The sequence below is a fragment of the Thunnus thynnus genome, chromosome 2, assembly GCF_963924715.1.
Source record: "Thunnus thynnus chromosome 2, fThuThy2.1, whole genome shotgun sequence".
Lineage (NCBI taxonomy): Eukaryota > Metazoa > Chordata > Actinopteri > Scombriformes > Scombridae > Thunnus > Thunnus thynnus.
In genome coordinates this window covers 17,784,900-17,803,999 of record NC_089518.1, presented here as the reverse complement: position 1 = coordinate 17,803,999, position 19,100 = coordinate 17,784,900, and the positions used below count along the sequence as shown (strand labels likewise).

The following is a 19,100-nucleotide window of genomic DNA, read 5'->3' as shown; positions in this document are numbered from 1 at the left end:
AACAGCAAACAAATAGGAGTGTCTTGTTATATTTTATGGGTTTTGAAGGAAAAACTATGTAAAAATGTGAAACATTAAGTAAATATTGTCCACAATTCATATCTAAGGATTCCATCCAACGAGAAAGTAAACAAAAAGTTAAGTACAAGTCAAGTAAAAATAAGTCTTGTGACAAAGTGACAAACTACATACACACACGCTTTCTTTCTCCTACACTCACACACACACACACACACAGACTCTGGGTCTTGAACCAGTCGTTTTGTTTATCCATCCTTTTGGGACAGACTCACAAGAGAGGATTCACCTCCATCCTGTCCCCTGAGTCCAGGAGACCTGAGCCTTACCCTCTGCACACTGAGGCCTCAGTGACGAGAAACGCACTAAAAAGACACACTACACAAATTCACATTGACAGTTACGGAGAAGAGAGAAAGGAAAGGCAGCCAAGACTCTTCCCACTCCACCTGCTCTGTGTTTCATGATTCTTTGAAGCTGACAGAGAACTAAACAATAGTCACCACAACCTAGTTTTCAGTCTCTCTCCTGTTCCAGAAAGCAATAAACCCTCTGGCAGCAGGAGACTGTACAGATCAACACGCAGTGTGTATGAGTGTGCTTATTCGGCCTACACTTCATCGCAATTTATTTGTAATGCAAGTATTCCAGTGTTACACATGGTGCACTCAGATATATACAACTTATGTCTAGTAAAAATGAGCACAAATATGATCTTTTAGATTTAGCTATTGTACTACTCACAATCATTCACCATTCAAAACTGAGAAAAATAAGCAATGTTCCAGAAATCTTTGCCCATTCGGAGCCAGAAGTGTGTGTGTCTGTGTGTATGTGTGTTTGTGTGAGTGTGCATCTTGCCCAACGCAGCACGATGTAAATACAGGATTAGGAAAGAGTTCCATTACAGCTGCATGTGGCACCGCTCCATTGAGATTCAACTATCAGAGCACTTTACATTTACATTAAATAATCCCTGGAGAACTACACTGTGAAGTGTATTTGGATACAAGCCTTCAGCATTTCCCTTCAAACCCTTTTGACTAAATCCCAGCTGAATCCATTCAAATATCAATCAATACCAATTTCCTTTTCCATTAACTAAATACTACTTTGATGGGATGAAAGGGGTTCAACATTGTATTGCAAATATTGATGGCAACCTTGCATCCTACCATCATCTCCTGGGGGCTGTTTGCATGTGATTACATGCACAGAGCGTGTATGTGTGTGTGTGTGTGTGTGTGTGTGTGTGTGTGTGCTGCCTGCTCCTTCATTTTTGTGTGCATGTGTGAATGTTATCAACAGTCAATCATAGAAAGGAGAGCTGGTCCTTCAGCAATAAGTAAGAAAGATGATGTTTCAAGCTTCTTTGAAAGGATGAGGGAAAAATATTCAACAGGATTATTTAACACCAACAGACTTCCAGCCAGACACAATAAATGTTATCTGCTTACAGTCTAAGAGGGAGGGCACAAGAGTGTCAGGAGTAGATTATCTGGATATACTGCTTCAGATCAATTATGAAGCCATAAAAAAACACTTAGTCAAACTGCCTCACTTCTGTTGACTCCCATACACCTTAATTAAAGCTACACTGTGCAGCACGAACCCACAAAGACCCACAAACACTTTTCACTTTTCTGTTATACAATTTATAACAGAAACCAGCAGCAGGTTCAGTTCAGTTTAGTATATTTGACTTTTCAGTGACACATTTGTACAGCAAACTGAAATTCAATCAACATCTTCCTCTTGAGCGTCCAGTTTTAGCAGCAGTCTCAAACTCATAAAAAGGAAAAAAAAAAATGTAGTGAGCTCAGAAGACCAGGTTACTCATCTGGCAGCTCATGATGTTGTATTTCTTTTCAATGTCCCCGCATGACCCACAGTAACTTTCCCCTCCTTGCCAAAGAAGCTGCTCAGGCTCTGGGAGATAATGACAAGTTGTGAAAGGTTCAGTTTAACTCTACAGTGGTTGCTAAGGTACATGATAAAAGGTTATAATGTTGTAAAATGAGAAACGTCTGAGTATTATCTGAGTATGCATCCCATATTTGAGTTTCTGGTGATGGTGGCTGATGGTGACATCATTTTGAAGTTGTGCTACATGATCGTGCTGTGCCATAGTTTTAGTCTAGGTTAGGTTAACCTTGACTGCTGCTGAAGTTTTATGCAAGTTCACATTTCACATTTAAAAGGCTTAGAAAAGGCTTAGAAAACGTCCCCTTTGGGATATCAACCAGAGTCATATATTTCTTTTCCTAGATTATATGTCATGACAGTGGTGTCTTCATGGAGGAGGAAGCCTGTATTTAGCCCAGAGCTAAATCACTCAATGCTGTGGCAGGTCATTTCCAGGCTCTGCACCTCTGTTCCTGCATTACAATAACCTCTACCTGCTTTGCTCATTAACAAGAACATTATGAGAGTCCTCCTTCTTTTAGTTGAGATGCCAATTCCTTCTACTTATCATAAAACTAATTAATTAATTAAGTAATTAAACACAGAGAAAAGTGTAAACAGCCTGGAAAGTATTCACAAATTCAAAATACTGTATTATTTTGTTGTTTTAATCTGATTGAGTCCTACTCAAAGATAGATGCACTTAAAATGTCTTAGATCACACTGCTATGCCACACTGACTGGACTACGCAGTTTTATCTCTCGGGGTCATGTGTTTAAAAGTAAAATCTGTGTATTTCAATGACTCTGGCACCTAACTTAGAATATAATGTCTTGTTTAACGCGTTGACAAAATGATGAATGAAAACATACTTCCTTAATAAACGCAGGTGAACGTGCAAACAGGAAGACCCACATGTAGGAAATGATTATTAATAATTAAGAACACTGAAAATGTACCTCACATTGCAGATGTCTGTAAGAGGAGGTTAAAAAAAACTGGCACATACTACTACTGAGGTCTGTTATCTCTTCTCTAGTCTTTTTGAACTTGTTTCCTTGAGGGTATGCATCTAGGTTTTGTGCTGGCAAAAACATAACATACTAGCTGAGTGTTGCTTCGCTACTCCAGAAAAATGAAAAACCTTTCTGTAATATTTGAGGTATGACATATCCCCATGTTTTCAACACAATATAGCGTATAAAGTGAATCTGTTCAATAATAGTAGGCTGAAACTCGTCCAGCTCCCAGTCAGAGTTGCAGTATTTCACAGGCTAATACAGTGATCTCATTATTTTTCTTTATGGATTCATTTTCAGCCACAGAGCCTCTTAACAAGCTTTGCCCGCACAGTCATCCATCAAACAGATATTTCAGTGCTTCCAAGATGGAAACATGGAAGCACAGCACCATATGCATGTAAAACACCTACACACATTTCTGCATGTATACATAGAAATACTAGTAGGGCTGGGTGATATGGACATAATCAAATATCACAATATTTTTGACCAAATACCTCGATATTGATATTGACTATTGGTGCTTTCACAAAAATATTTACACAATGAGATTTTTCTGGTAAGTTCAGAAAATTATATCACCTTTCAAACCAGGAAAACCAGGAAAAGACAACACTTATTCCATATCATAATATTACTATATCCAAAATCTAAGACGATATCTAGTCTCATATCATGATATCAATATGATATCAATATATTGTCCAGCCCTACACACTAGCAAAAAAACAACAACCAAAAAAACAGAGCACAGCTTTGGCTATATGACCACAGAGTATTAATGTAACAGTTTACATTTTGCAATAACACCAACTCCCTCAGATATGATACTTTGCAATTAGAGCTTAAATGATTCATCAATTAGTTGAAGAACAGAAAATTAATTTACAATTGGTTTGATAATCGGTTAATCGTTTCAGTCATTTATGACGCATTTATGCCAAATATTCCCTTGTTTAAGTTTCTCAAATGTAAGGATTTGCTGCTTTTCTCTGTTTTATATCATTGTAAATTGAATGGGTTTAAGACTGTTGGTAAGACAAAACAACTAATTTAAAGGCAGCTGGTTGGGTTCTAGAAAATTGTGATTGACTTTTTGCACATTTTCTGACATGTGATAGACTAAGACATTTAATATATAATCGTTAATTTCAACCCCGTTTGCAATTATTACCCATAGCCTTTGAAATACCCACAAATTACAACATGCGCATCAATGTCTGAACACACTCGCATGCACATACACTTGTAATCATGGACACATAAGGAAGCTAAGGCTCTTGAGGTCTGCCTGTGAGGCCTGTTGAATTTCTAGAAATGCATCTTTCATGTACTCAATCTAATTATAGCACATATGGGGGTGGCAAATACTGGAAAGGAAGAGATTCAGGCTGAGGTTGTTTCCAGCTATATCTTACAGTACATTACAGTACATTTCTACAAAATCTGCCCATGCTATAGCTTGTGTGATTGACCTGCCTGAAACGTCTTTAATAACAGTTGCAACACAGCCACCTCTAGTTATTTAGCCTCTTTTAGGCCCTATTTACACCTGGTATTAACATGTTACCTGTATCTGGATACAGTACCTAAGTAAAAACGCACGTTAATGCAAGGTGTAAATGTGCTTAGAAATGCAATCACAGCGTGACTGTATTCATAAGGAAAAAACTGGCCCAGTAAGTTGAAGGGTAACCTAGCTCTGCCTCTTCCTGCCAGCTAAAGCAAGTCCTGCAAAAACTATAGTAGCAGCAGTAGCAGTCTTCTCAAAAAGTGATTTAGAAATTAATGACGTCAGTTCGTGGCAGCAGTTTCATTGACCTGAGACGCGCCATGTTTGTTGACAAGTTGGCTAGCTCCGCCTAGCTAATTTCTATATTGTGCACAACATGGGCACAATTGAAAAAACAAGAATGCATTGTAATAGGTGTAAATGCAAAAACCTATGGATTTGATGTCATTATCCAGACAATGTATCCCGATACAGATTACATGTTAATACCAGGTGTAAATGGGGCCTGAAAAAAAACTTTTTTAAAAAGTTAAAGGATTGCTTGAGAATGTGAGCGTCATATTTTAAAAACTACTTGTGATTCACCTCCAGACATCCATTAGACTGAATTCTTTTAAGTCCTATTAGTCGTCTATCACGTAAAGAGGAATGACCTCAATAACTGGATTTAATACAGTAAACAAACAAACAAATTTTGCACTTGAAAACCCACACATTGCTTAGTGATTGACTCATTTTTCCATTCAACCGGCATTAGTCACAGATGGCAAAGGCATTTATCAGCAACTCAATAAAGTCATCGCTTCATCAATGACAAGTGAATCACCACCATTCACCACTGCCTCTTCCAATCACAGTCATCTCTTTTACTCTGCTTTCTTCCTCCTCTCACTTAGCCTGCATGATAGTATCACAAACACAAAACCACTTCTCCTCTGCCATGTTACAGACTCTTCTCAATATTAAATTCATTTTCATATTGGCACTATATTGTGTTTTTTGTGCAAACTGGTGATGGCACAGATAAATGTGCACATATTTCTCGCTCTCATCACACGGTGCCAGTCACAGAATCTTGACAAATGTTCTCCATTAAACTTTCCCAACGAAATAAGCTGCTCCATTAAATACCAGTATCTCAGGGCCATTATTGAGTCTGCCCTCTATTGAGTATGTGTAGCCGGGTAATGTATAATGTGACAGAACGCAGAGCCAGAGCAGGGCTCAGACAGGTAGACAGCCCACACCCACTCAGCTAGATAATGAGGTCTCTTTGGTGTGTTCTTTTCTTAATAACAGTCTAGGAGTGCACTGTACAAAGACCGAGCTTCTTCACTCTCTTATAGCATCATAGATAAAGCAGGTCTCACTGGGGTAATGAGTCTTTTGATGCAGCAGGTATAATGTCCTGCTGATAACAGCTGAAACACTTACTGATGTGTTTGAATAAGTGACTGTAAAACTCCTAATCAGTAGATGAATCAACAGTGACAAAATATGGTAAATAACTGAATTGAATCTGTCACATTATATTGTCATCTGCATGCACCACAGACTTTAAATTTATAGGCTTACAGTTACACTCACATTTATCACTGAATGTCACTGCTTTCCCTGAGACAGAAGCTAATGTCAAATATATACTTCCTCTCCTGTCCCATATCCTGATGCTAAAATATGATTTAACACGCCAGATGGTTATATTTCACAGTCTATCAATCGTTCATGATCACAAAAGAGAAACCCAGTGAGGGAGAGTCATGGAGATAGAAAGCAGTGACGTGATTAAAAAGTAGAGTTACTGTGAATAGGAAGGAAAGAAGGAGAGTTCACTTATGACGTGTCAGTTGAGAAATGAGTCATTCCAACTTCCTCCCTACTTTTTTAATGTTGAAATACCTTAAATTCTGCATATAGTTGGTGAGAAGTTCTTGAAATGATGTTTTAACTAAAACTGATACTGTGTGACAGCTCTGGTAAGACAAGACTTCATTGGTACAGCACTGTGAACTAGACAGATGAGCTGCTATTTATTGGAATGAGATTAAATGTCAGCACAACCACCATCACCACACCACAAATGCGTCAGTCTTAACGTCTAACAACACTCCCCACTGCAAGTGACAAAAAGTATGGTACTTTAAAAAAAAAAAAAAGAGAGAGAGAGAGCATCATTGCACAGCTCCATCATCAGTCTCGCAGTCTGTCTAATTATAGTGTGTCTGTGATGTCTAATGTTTAAAAAAAAGTATGGGTTTGGCATCTACACTGAAACTCAGCTACTGTATCAGCATTATACCCAACATAGTTATAAAGTATAAGTTATACACTGAATAAATAGCTGCAATATTTCTCATTGAGTTGTTTGTTTGGGGATACACAGCTTTAGTTATGGGTTTTAATAATTCATTGGCTAGTGTATCGTCTTGCTACATTGTCTTTAAAAACACAATATAGTTGCAGTTACAGCTGTCAGCGATACGTTAATTTTGGTGAAAGCAGGTAGAATTCTGGTCAGTGACACATTTCACACGATGCTCTTAAAATAATTTAAGTGTCAACATGGTCAGGTGCTAGTAAATGTAGCATAAACACCAAGCATCTGTCTTTAAATTGTGTGTTCATTAAAAACCCTGACTTGGTCAAAACATACTAATCCCCCCCTTGATCTGCAGTTCAATAGTCATCAGATGATTGACTTCCAGAGGGTTTTTTTTTTGCATCCATCCATTACAACAATCAATAACTCTTTATATCGGTGATATAAAAGAACTACTTTGGAGGAGATGAATGAACAGGCAAATAATAGCTCTTAAGGAACTGTCATTAAACTACAAAACATTAATCTTTTATAATCCTGCAGATATCATTACAAGAAGGAGCAGTAGGCATTAATCAGGTAGACGTGAGCTCCATTGTGTAGAGCACGATGAATGATGAGAAAAGAAGAATAATTACTGTAAATGATATTGGGTGACTAAACAGTAAGCACAAAGAGAAACTACTCCTAAACAAAGATGGAGAGAGATGGGGCCTAAATCAACACATTTTCAATGGCAATCACAATCACCAAGGACAAGACTTCTTCCTCTGTCTGTTCTTGTTCAAGGTATCCTGCAGTGACAGTCTCTCTTCAGTCTGTGGTCAGTAGCAGTGGTGGTCTTTAACCCATTCATGAGGTGAATGTGTAGGGGAAGCGTGTCTTGCTATTTGGGGACAAAGGCAGGAAAACAGCGAATCAACTGAGGAGTAGAAGTGTTTGAGCTGACTTGTTTTCTCTATCTGTCTCCTTTGACATCCTGTACACAGTGGAAGGAGTGCTGCATACATTCCTGTCAAGTCAGGTTAGAATATCCTCAGAGTTTAACAAGCCCCGAGGAGACATTGAGCTTACTGCTGGTGGAGAAAACAAGTAGCTTTGTATTGCCTTAAGACACAATGCTGGAACTCCAATTATTTATGTTTGCAGATATAACTAAACACCGAATTAGCCGTAATTATGAACTCAGAAAGCTGTAGGATTGGATCGTATACAAATAAAGTCCTCGCTGTAACAGTGATAATAATAATCTGTTGCATCTGCAGTAATTTCATGCAAGTGAGAGCTTACACAAGGAAAGAAAAGAAAAAAAACCAAGAGATAAAGTCACAATTGACACAAACTGCATGCGTCATGCAACTTGTCTGAATTCATTAAAATGATGCACCCAGTGAACCTAAGGCTTGAGTGTACAAACAGTAAATGCAGTGGTGTGTGTATATATGATTATGTAATGTTTTCTCTTTAGATTGCAGCAATGCTATGAGGAATTGGTTATTATAAGAGCAAAGTGGACATAGTAGAAAACCTTGTTCATGCCCCATGTGAGGTCTTACATCAAAGAAGCCAAGACAGAGCAGAGAGAATGCGAAAGACAGTAGAAGATGGCTGAAATAAACATAAACATAAACAGAGTGAGAATGATAGATAAAACAATATAAAGACGGAAACATCATCATCTCTTTCATACTGTCCCTTTCTCTGGACCACAACAAAGTACCAGACTCATCACAAAGAAGCAGTGTGCCTTAATGATTATGTGCTCTGCTCCTTCTAACAGCCCGGACATCATCATTACCCTTCTAAAACTGGAGTTTTGTTTATCCAAAGATAAGCATTAATGTCATAAAAGCTATGCAGAGAAGGGCGTTATGGGTAACACTTAGTCACAGAGCATTGCAGAGGAGTCAATGCACACACCCTCCAAATCTCAACAACGCGTCTTGCAGACCTGCATGTCAAGTAAATCGATCGGTTCCCAGAAGGAAACCAAAAAAAAAAAAGTAAACGTACTATACACAAGTACAAAAGAAACACCCACACAAACATCTCCAAGCGACCTTTTCGCCTATGTGCAGCCCAGAGAAGCATAATTCCAGCATTAATGTCACCACAGCTGCCCTCTGTGTGCCTCTAATCTACAGCTCTGACCTCCATACCTAGTGGCGTAACCCAGTTTCCATCCTTCCAGCCAGCTGTGTCAAGACCCTCCCTCCCAGTCACACCAGATGTTAGAGTTCAGCCTGCATGGCTTGGCCCACTTTGGTATGTGTTTAAATGGGTGGTCGGCTGATAAACACTGAGTTGTACATGAGAGCAGAAGAGGGGAGCCTTTTTCATGGTAAATCCGATGATGAGCAAGATTAAGTTGTGGTCTGAGTGTGTGTGTGTACATTCATAGCATGTCTTACACAAACCACAATAAACTCTTTGTTTTCTTCTTGTCGACCACATTACATTTATGTTCAGAGGATGTTTCATTGTTATCATGAAGTCTGCTTATCTTTTGCTGTGATAGAATTTAATTCATTCTTTCACATCTGCCCTGTGATTTGTGAATCAATGGTCCACTCTGTGTTAAAGGAAAAATTCATCGATGTGAATATGATGATTTCTTTAAACTAGGTCACCTATGTAGTAGAAATGTGTTTTGAAATTTGTGCCCTATTACTATAGAAAACTAAGGAAAAGTTTTTGGATACTGCTCTTAAGGGGTCCAACGGTGTGTTCACATCCAGCAGAGTACCAAAGACAAAGTTAGCAGAGACAAAGTTAGTGAGCAACAGCATTATATCTCTTTACTGGGGCTTATTTTCATTTATAAAATGTTTTCCCTCACCAACCAGTGAGCTGGAGTCATTCATGTGGATCAACCTACTGAGTGCTGAACAGGTACCGCTGGATGTAGCCACAAGTACAGGTAACACAATCGCTGTTCACTGTTGCTCTGTATTCAGACTTGGCAAAGTCCGATATAACATTCTGTCAGAAAACAAAGTCAGGTTCATTAAAGCACTGCAAAGTTTGTTGCAGCACAGTTTTCTGTCTCTCTCCCAATTGCGATCCCGTGCACCCTGGCGGTCATGATGAAGGCGCTTCCCTGACTGCAGGCACATCTCTTGGCTGATGCTGTTTCAGCGGTTGCCCTCTCCGCCACATTCTGTTTTGTCTGATTACACAGCACTATATTCAACCTCATTAGTTGCAATAGTGGCATCACATCTCTGCTCTAGCATTATATATATATATGTTTTCTGTGTTAGATTCAGTTCTTCTGGATGAATCACAGATAAACTTAGCAGTTTAGCTTAGCTTAGCTCTGGTCTGGTGTTCATTTTCTCTTCCAGACTCTTTTGTGTCTGATTCAACAGCTCAATATTGGGCCTCATATCAAGGAACAAGTTGTCTTCCAAAAATACTGATATTTTGAAGTATTTAGTAGCAGTGTCTGCTTTTCCCTATCAATAGCATAGCATGGGATGGGCTTTGGGAGACCAACATTTTACCGTCCTTGAAGGTACCAATACAGAAAATGTGGAAACGTAGTTTGTGGTTTAAGGCAGATCTCCATTGACTGATGGATGACACGTTTTGGGACACGTGGCGCACATTTGCCAGCAAATGAGCAGGGAGCTCTGGAGGGAAGTTAAACATTGTTCATTTGCATATACTACCCACATTGTAGTGATACAATGCTTGTTGAAAATCGGCAAAGTTTCCCTTTAAGCACTGTTAATTTAGTTATTCAAGTGTTCAAGGAGTATTTAAATGTACTGTGATAGGTTGCAAGTAAAAATTTTGAGGTTTAATTACTGTCCACATTTTAATTGGATTATACTGACATACTGAAAATATGCCGAAAGACCAATGAAGCACAGCTTCAAAAGATTTAAAAGATTAACTGTGGCCTAATTGAAAGCTTTTTTTACAAGAGGTTTTACAAGAGTTGGCTTTTTGGATTTTACAAGAAGTAACATCAATTTTATTGTCCTCAAGGGGAAATTTTTGCAATGGACTTTAAGTAATATTTTTATTTGAGTCGATGATGACAATGCTTTAACCCGTAAGTGCAACAAAATCGACCAGTAAGGGAGACAGTAAAAGCAATTTATCAAACACGAGCTGAACAAGCAGAACATAAACGTGCAGAAATGCAGCTCTGCATGCAGTCAACTCCTGAGCCCCTCTCATCCACAGCCAGTATGTTTTACACAGTCATACAGAGCATGTTAGGTTAATATCACATTGTTACTGTTAGTAGCAAACATTAATTGTAAAGCTTGAGCCTAAATAGCCACAAATCTTAAAATCTGTTGAATTCCTTCACTCACCGTGTTAATGTAGAACTGTATGTCAGTGCCCCTCATGGAAAATTCAAATGTTACCCCTTCGAACATATTTACCATAAATTGTTTCAGCTTTGAACCACACGTGCTAAATGTGTTAATACCACTTCCTGATGCAACTCTACTAAAAGCCCCTTTGTGACACATTCTGCTGAGAGGTAACACATGATGACTGGTGTGACAAATTTCTTTCACAGGGACTCTGTGGAGGACATGTTTGTTTTCAGAAAATATGAGACATGAATGTGCCTGGAATCCAGTGCAGGTTAATGCTAGAGAAACTGCATTCTTGGCTGCCGCATCTGACAGCTACATAACACAGCCACTCTCCATAAATAATAAAAAGGAAAGATCTTCCACAGAAACCCAGAGGCTGAGGAGGTGGGAGGAGGTGAAAGAGCAGGGGTAGAACAGAGTGAGTGTTCAAGGGAGGAAGAAGAAGATGAACAGAAAACAGCAAACTAGACAGAGAGGTTATGACAGCACAAAAGATGGAACCCGAAACGAGATGTGGGTGAGGGAAATTGGAGACAGGTAGATGGAGACACAGACAGTAAAATAGATAGATAAGCAGCCTTTTTGGGTAAGTAAACACAGAATGACTCAATGAGATCGAGAAACAGGAAACATCTTTCACACAACAAACATGCTGGCAGCCTGCAGAGCATTAGCAGGTTATTCCCATGTGTTTGTCACAACTGAATTTCGTGCGGCGACAAACCAAGCTGGAAGCGTCAAGTGTTGCTGACATCGCAGACAGACAAGCTGGTCGCCCTGCTGCCAACCCAACCTGTCAACCAACCAGAAGCGAGTCAAATGCCAGTCTGAGATCACGCTGACACGCCTCACAAACAGGAGCACAGTGCAGCTCTGAAGAGCGCATCCGTCAGGAACATGTTGATCCACGCTTCCATTTGCTGGCTCAGCAACTGCAACAGCAGAACAGAACCACACCAAAAACACTGCTGATGCGCTTTTTTGATGGATTGCAGGCTCACATCCACCACAGCACTGTACATATATATTTGGGCTTTCAGGCACCAAAAAGATAGAATCATCACTTTTTTTTTTTTTTTGGGATTCCTTTTAAAATGATGTACTGCTGTGATTAATATCATCGCTGATGTAAAAGTAATTACAGTCATGAAATGTTGAGTGTTATCTCTCATTAACTGCTTACTGTATCTCTCATTAATATCTCTCATTAGTGATGCATTAAAGAGTCACAAATCAGTGTCATAAATGAAACCACACAAGCACAGCACTGCAATCATGGCATTTGTATTCTCTATCAATAGCTGTAGAGATATAATCAAGTTGGTAATGTGAGTAAAGTATTCTTACTTTACTTACGTACTTTCTAAATACTGCTGACATGTAAACATAGTTATTAGGGTAGTTGTCGTGTCTCATTATAACTGCCACAGTCATGTTTTTGTGTGTCTGTAAAGAAACATTAGCCACTAATATGACCAAATTAAAAAATCTACTAAAGACCAATCAGCTGTGTGACCACTGAGTCTAAACTTCATCTGTGGTCTTCTCGTTAGCGCAGGTAGTCTTGCTTTTAATTTGACAAGTTTACATTATTCATTTCTAATTGACATTGCGGATGTATGTGATTGCTGTTGTGTGTAGCTTTGTATTTTGTATAATGTGTTCTGCTTTGTACTGAGTGTTGTTGTGTTGTTGTATGTTTTGAATGTGGGGGACTGCGGATGCAAATGAGCTCTGAGCTAACGCCGGTGCAGTGCATCTTTAATGTGTAAAAACTGCACAGTGCCCCAATCAATAAATCAAATCGAATCAAATCAGATACTCTGGTATTTTTGATGACAGTGACCCATCCACCTAGCTATTATAAATGCCAAACTGAGCATGCAACAGGGAGACATTAACCACAGAATGACAATCACTTCATTGCAGCTTTGGTTTATGAAAATGAACCCCTGCTTATGAGCCAAATAGGCTTATTGCTTCGTGATGTATTGTATATGTATTTAAATGAATGAGGCGAATATCAAAGAATCATTTGAGTTAGGTAAATTTACACTAACAGGTTTTAATTTTTTTAGCTTAGATGAAAAAACAACTTTTTTCATCTTGCCAGAATCTTCTTGTTTTGTTTATGTGGATGCCCATGTGATTCAACCTGTTGGGTCCTGGTTTGCTGTTTATGACTCATAACACCTGTTTATGTGCCACTCGAAATATTCACAGAAAATTAACAGTTTTAATGGGAGTGCTGTCATGGACTGTACATACTGTACATACATATTGTATTCTTTATGATGTGTAAAGAAAAGAAGCATTCTTTTTAAATTGTAACACTCTCCACTTCTACTGTTTGGCAATATTAACAACCCTCTATGACTTCATATTCCTGTAAGATAGTTTTCTCCAAATCGGAACTCCAAGTGTGGAAATAAACAGGCTGTTATTGTCTCATTTTGAATGCACCCCTGTTTGTTGCTGTTCCCCTGTGAACCACTGACAATCTTACTACACTGAACAAAAGCTCACAGAGCCAGTGGTGGTATTAGCATTTTTTTTTCTCTTGTTGTATGCTGCACCTTCTCTCGTACATACTAATGAGACAGGAGGGAAATTCTGTCCATCATTTTTCTAATTTCTTACTTTTTTTTGCAATATTTTCCTCTCAATGTGGATTTCCCCCTGCTAGACTGGGGAGGGTGTAGGCTCCTGTGTGTTATTAGATGCCCCCTTTTTAATGAGGTTCACAGCAATATATTGACTATGTGTGACAAGGCATGGCCTCCCATCAGCATTGCCTCTCCCCACAGCACCACCTCCCCTCGTTGTCTGAGTCGTGATGCCGAGTATAGATCTGGTCTGAACAGCATCTTCTCAGATACTGCTCTGCACATTGCTTAAATACTGTACAGCATTTACTCAGATTGTTAGATTTTTTTTTTGTTCTTTTTCTTATTGTTTTTTTTTTGTTGTGTAAGCTGTACAAGTTATGGAAGAACAGTTATTTAGGAAATAATAGCAAGCTTAAGTGTTTAAAGCTACACCTCTTGTATGTGTTCCAGCACCACCTGCTCCATATGAGGTTAGGAACACTGACCAGATGGGCTTGCATCACTGCAGTCATAATCTACCAAAGATCTTTATAAAATATCTCCTTCTTAAGCATGGCACTGAATCCATTTATTTATGTCAAAGAATTATGCAATACATTTCTACAATATGTCTCAAATTAAATATCCAATGAATCTCAATTTTCACTACATAGAGAGGCTTGTCTCTGTGCCAGCTAGTGCCACCCCTTCACAAACACGAGGATGATGCAGATCAAAGGCTCTGGTACCACCTCCACACTACCAAAGAAACCAACTGGCAGCATGACAGGAGTGTGTACCCTTTACACTGTTACCTTCGCTAGAATATGCAAAGACTGAGAGGTGAGGGGAATTGTAACTGTGATGGATGAGAAGCGATGTGCTTCGTGATGGACAGACGACGAAGAAAAACACAGAGATTGTGAGAGGGAGAGCATGAGAGGGTGAGATGGAGAAACAGAATGACTCAGATTCATACATTTATACAAGCCTAGCAGGTATCATTAATTAGACCGTGTGCTTTTTTTTTACTGAGAAAGCTTCTTCTGAGAAATGCAGCACCTTGAGAAGCTTTTTGCAGATATATGAAATGCAGTGTAATGTATGAACACTTAGGTGTCAGAAAACACCTGAGCAATATCCACCTGATTAAGTATCCCCCATATACTGTGGCTCTATTTGCATACTGAAGAAGGTGAATGCAGCTATTCTTTAACCTGCAGATAATACCGATCGTGACATTTCATTCCACACTCAGAAATTAGCACGTCCACGAACAGATCGACTGCTATGAAACTCAATTTACTAGCAATCTGCTATATTAGATGCGTTTAGTTTTAATGGTATAAGAACCAATGAAGCATTTTAACTACTTTCACGCTGACCCTCTTCAAAATCAGCAACCAAGCAACCATGTGTGAAACTGTGGTTTAAATCGATCACATCTTCAAAGATCAAGAACCTCCTTCTCTCCCCAGCTGGGACATTTATACCAGCCAAATGCTGCAAATGTTGGCTGTTGCTGAACTTCGCTGGGCATATTGACAGGTAATCAGTCATAGTTTTAGAAGTTCTATTTAAAATCTAAAACTCAATTTCGGAGCCAAAATAGCCTAAGTAGCTGATGAATGTTGTCATTCAGCAGCCTTAAATGGTTGCTTATGAACAGTTTCCGAGGCCGAGTTTTTCTTTATTCTTACATGGATGACAGACTCCAATACATCCTACACAGAATGGAGATGGCACAAAACTTATATCTAGATGATACCATCCCAAACATGTATGTATTTAAACCATTTACACAACCATTTGCATAACATTTCATTTAATTAAGGAACATTACTTGTAGAGTTTCAGCTCCTGTAACCTAATCTCAATCTTTCATTAAAGTGAAAAAAATCTACTTGTTTATTTACTGACATCTAATCCTCTGTTACTGGCTTTTATGTGGACTCAGTTCATGAATGTATAGAAAAGTATTTACACTATTTTGTAATGCCGAACATATGTTTCAATACGACAAAATGAATGATTCAGTCACATTTGAGAAATACAACATGTAAAACCCTGCTACGGATGTTGCACTTTGTTTTAAAAACACATTACTCTCTCCCAGGAGAACTTCATAGTGTGCATTATGTATGTACTGTACTGGCTATGCAAGCAGGAACAAGAACTACTATTCAGGAATTCAGACACAAGTTGCTGCTTTTCTTGCAGTCCCTTCTAGGAAGAGAATGAAAATGTTTTAAAGATGACTGTCATTGGGTGAAAATGACAATTTACAGGTATTTTCATTACCTTTTTTTTTTGCTATGAAATGATATAGAAAATTGAGAAAAATGGTACTTAAACAATCTAAGAATGCCTGAGGAAACCCTGCAATATCCCGCTTTTTGAGATTGTCACCAGGGAGAGACTCATTCAGGTCTTCTCATCAGACCATTTCTCTTCACCCTCCTCAGGCTATCCCCTCTATTTTTACCTGCTGTAGTTTTTTTTCTCCCCCATCTCCCCAACCTTCTGTTTTCCATCTTGTCTATGTTACCTTGCCTCAATCTTACTTTCCTCCTCCATCAATTCTCAACTCTCCCCCAGTCCTGGCTTTTTAGCTCTCATTCTAAGCACGTTCAGCACCGAGCCCTTGAAACAGGAATTAAGGGAAGAAGACTGCGGCTGGAAAGCCAGGCAGAGGGGTGTGGACCAGGGACATGAGGGGTGGGAGACATATAAGCCTTATCTCCCCACCCAAGGGAATGGTCTCCTACACATGTATCCATCCTTCCCTTTTTTTTTTACCCATTACAGTATCTGGTCATGACGGTTGTACAAACTGGAAGATTCCTCTTTTATCCATCTGCATCAATCCGTCTCTTATTTTCGAATCCTAAGTCTTTCCTACCCTTTTCCCCTCTGCCTCACACTTATGTATATACCTCTGTCCATATCCTCCCCTCTCTCCTGTTTTCCTCCTCTTCCTCTTCTCCTGGAGTAACAGTCTCATGTCATGTCATACTAGCAGCCAGCTCAGGTTCCACACTATTGGAAACTGGACACGACACACCCACTGCACCTTCACTCCACACACACACACACACACACACACACACACACACACAAGCACACACACACACACAAACAAACACCCACACATAGTGTAAAGATGGCCAGTGTTTTCTATTGTCGACACGGAGTGCAAATCACCACATAAACAAAGCAGGTTTATGGAAATGCTGTATGAAAATCTGCTCTGCATGCAAATCTGTGAACATGCTAAAGTGATGGAAACATTTCACTGATAAACGGCACATTTGAATCCATTCATCATCTCCCTCAGCTGTCTCCAACCCTGTGCACTGAAATACTCTTGGAAGAAAAGAATGCTCCTAAACAACCACTCTTTGCCATCAACACATAAAAGAATAAAAAAAAATATATCAGTACACAGAAAGGACAAGACAAAATAGAAAAACAGAAATCAGCATTGTGTGTACGCTTGTGTATGTGTGCGGCTGTGTGTGAGTGTATACCTACAGTAAGGCTTCGTCCCGCAGCTGAGAGAGGCAGCGCTAACATCCAGACACAGATCACGCTCCACTGTACTACTGCTGCTGCCGCTGCTGCTGGCTTACTCTCCTATATGAGCCACACACACATACACACACACCAGCTCGCTCCGTACCTTGCTTACACACACACATACATAGCAAAGGGCAACCAGCTGTGAGGTTCCTGCATAGCCCACAGCCAGTCACTCAGCATCACATCTCTCTCTCTCTCTCTCTTTCTCTCTCTCTCTTTTTGTCACTCACAACTGTGCAGAGATGCTCACTGTAGACTGACTAATCCGCTGGGATGGAACAATGTCAAAAAAAAGTTGACAGAGGCAAAACCGGGATCCCGCCACCAGCTGCTGTCTCAGAGGTCTGCAGATGTTTAGTCAGTGAGAGAGCTCATTTTATCTTCGCCAATCCTCTCAGCCGGACATTTGATAATGATTACATACCCATGTTATTTAACAATATAACAGAGAGTCACTGACGGAAAATACTAACAGAGAGAGGCAGCCAGGAGAGAAAAAAGGTAAAATATGGATAATTGGTAACAGTAATAAGGGGGACCATGTAGTGTACAAAAAGTAAATGAACTGCATTTGTGTAGCGCTTTTACACGTACGCATACACCCCGATGGCTGCAGAGCTGCAATGCAAGGCACTGGCCCGGCCATTAGGGGTAGTTGAGGGTTCAGTGTCTTGCTCCAGTACACTTCTACATATGATGAGGGGTCTGGGATTAAACCACCAAACCCTGTCATACACAGTCGCCCAGATACTGCACTGCATTTACAGATTTTCATCCTCCAGCTCCTTTTTCATCTTCCCTCTGATTCATAACTCATTTTACAGTATTTGAATGTTGCAACGTCTCTAAAGCCCCCACACAATCATAGCCCACCCACACAGGTGTTTTCACTTTCACTGTTGCCTGATAAGACTTCTTCTCAGTTATGTGAAGACAAGAGCAAACTGGGCTTGACTGACATCTCCTTCGTTCTCCTGTCTTATCTTTGTTGCAGTTATAGGGCAGGATACTAATGCATTCAAATGATAATGGCAGAATGGGAGAAACAAGAAAAATCTAGTTATTCCAAGACAGTTGCCCCCGCTGTTACCCTCGTAATGACTGCATCTAATCACTCCATTTAAATTGCATAAATTTGCTACTTTTGCTTTGTTGCCTATTTGGAGAGGTTTGTTAACATGACACCAGATACAAAAAAATCAAAGTCTTTTTAAATTAGATAGATGATTATATTAGTGTTAATATTAGATTTTATTAGGTGTAACCGCTGTGATTCTTTTCAGCGAATGGGAATCCATTATAGCTATCATAATACGCCGGGCAGGATTAATCATAAAACTTGGTGCAATAAATACTGTTGATATATTGCACAAATATCTGTCATCACCAAATGGAAACTTTCCTCTTTTTTACCCTCTGCAGTATATATACTTCTGCTACCTTTATCCTTCTTGTTATTCATGAGAAAGTCAATTTGCTCTCCTTTCCTGCAGCCGTCTATTAAAAGTGGGGGAAAATGGTGAAAAAGCAAACTATCTATGGTTCTGGTGGTGGTGTGCAACCTCTTTTAACACCATGGGAGGCACATGACTGAATGCCAAGTCAAACTTGTGGCAAACTAGACCAAACAATTGTTTACTGTTGAACAATAGAAGAGCTAAAACCTGCCCTGAAACCAAATACCACCAACGCAGGCCATCAGGACATCATGTCGAGGTAGTTCAGGTTTTTTCACTTAGGTGGCCAATCAGTGTTTAAGAAACAATGAATTGTACAGAGTGTATGGAAAAAAAACAAAATTAACTGAA

At 39.4% G+C, this 19,100-nt stretch overlaps 1 protein-coding gene across 5 annotated transcripts in view; it reads right to left on the bottom strand.

Moving 5' to 3' along the window:
• Nucleotides 1-19,100, bottom strand: part of LOC137195262 (multiple C2 and transmembrane domain-containing protein 1-like) — a 163,552-nt gene that overhangs the window by 97,525 nt on the left and 46,927 nt on the right. Inside the window, exon 1 of one of the 5 annotated variants that reach the window (XM_067607507.1) lies at nucleotides 17,245-17,498. The exons of 3 other annotated variants lie outside the window; for them this stretch is intronic. In XM_067607507.1, the coding sequence (XP_067463608.1) occupies nucleotides 17,245-17,286 (42 nt within the window). In that variant the 5' untranslated portion in view covers nucleotides 17,287-17,498. Of the gene's footprint in view, nucleotides 1-11,110; nucleotides 11,226-17,244; nucleotides 17,499-19,100 lie in introns of those variants that run through there. One more of the 5 variants, XM_067607498.1, reaches the window with a different exon arrangement.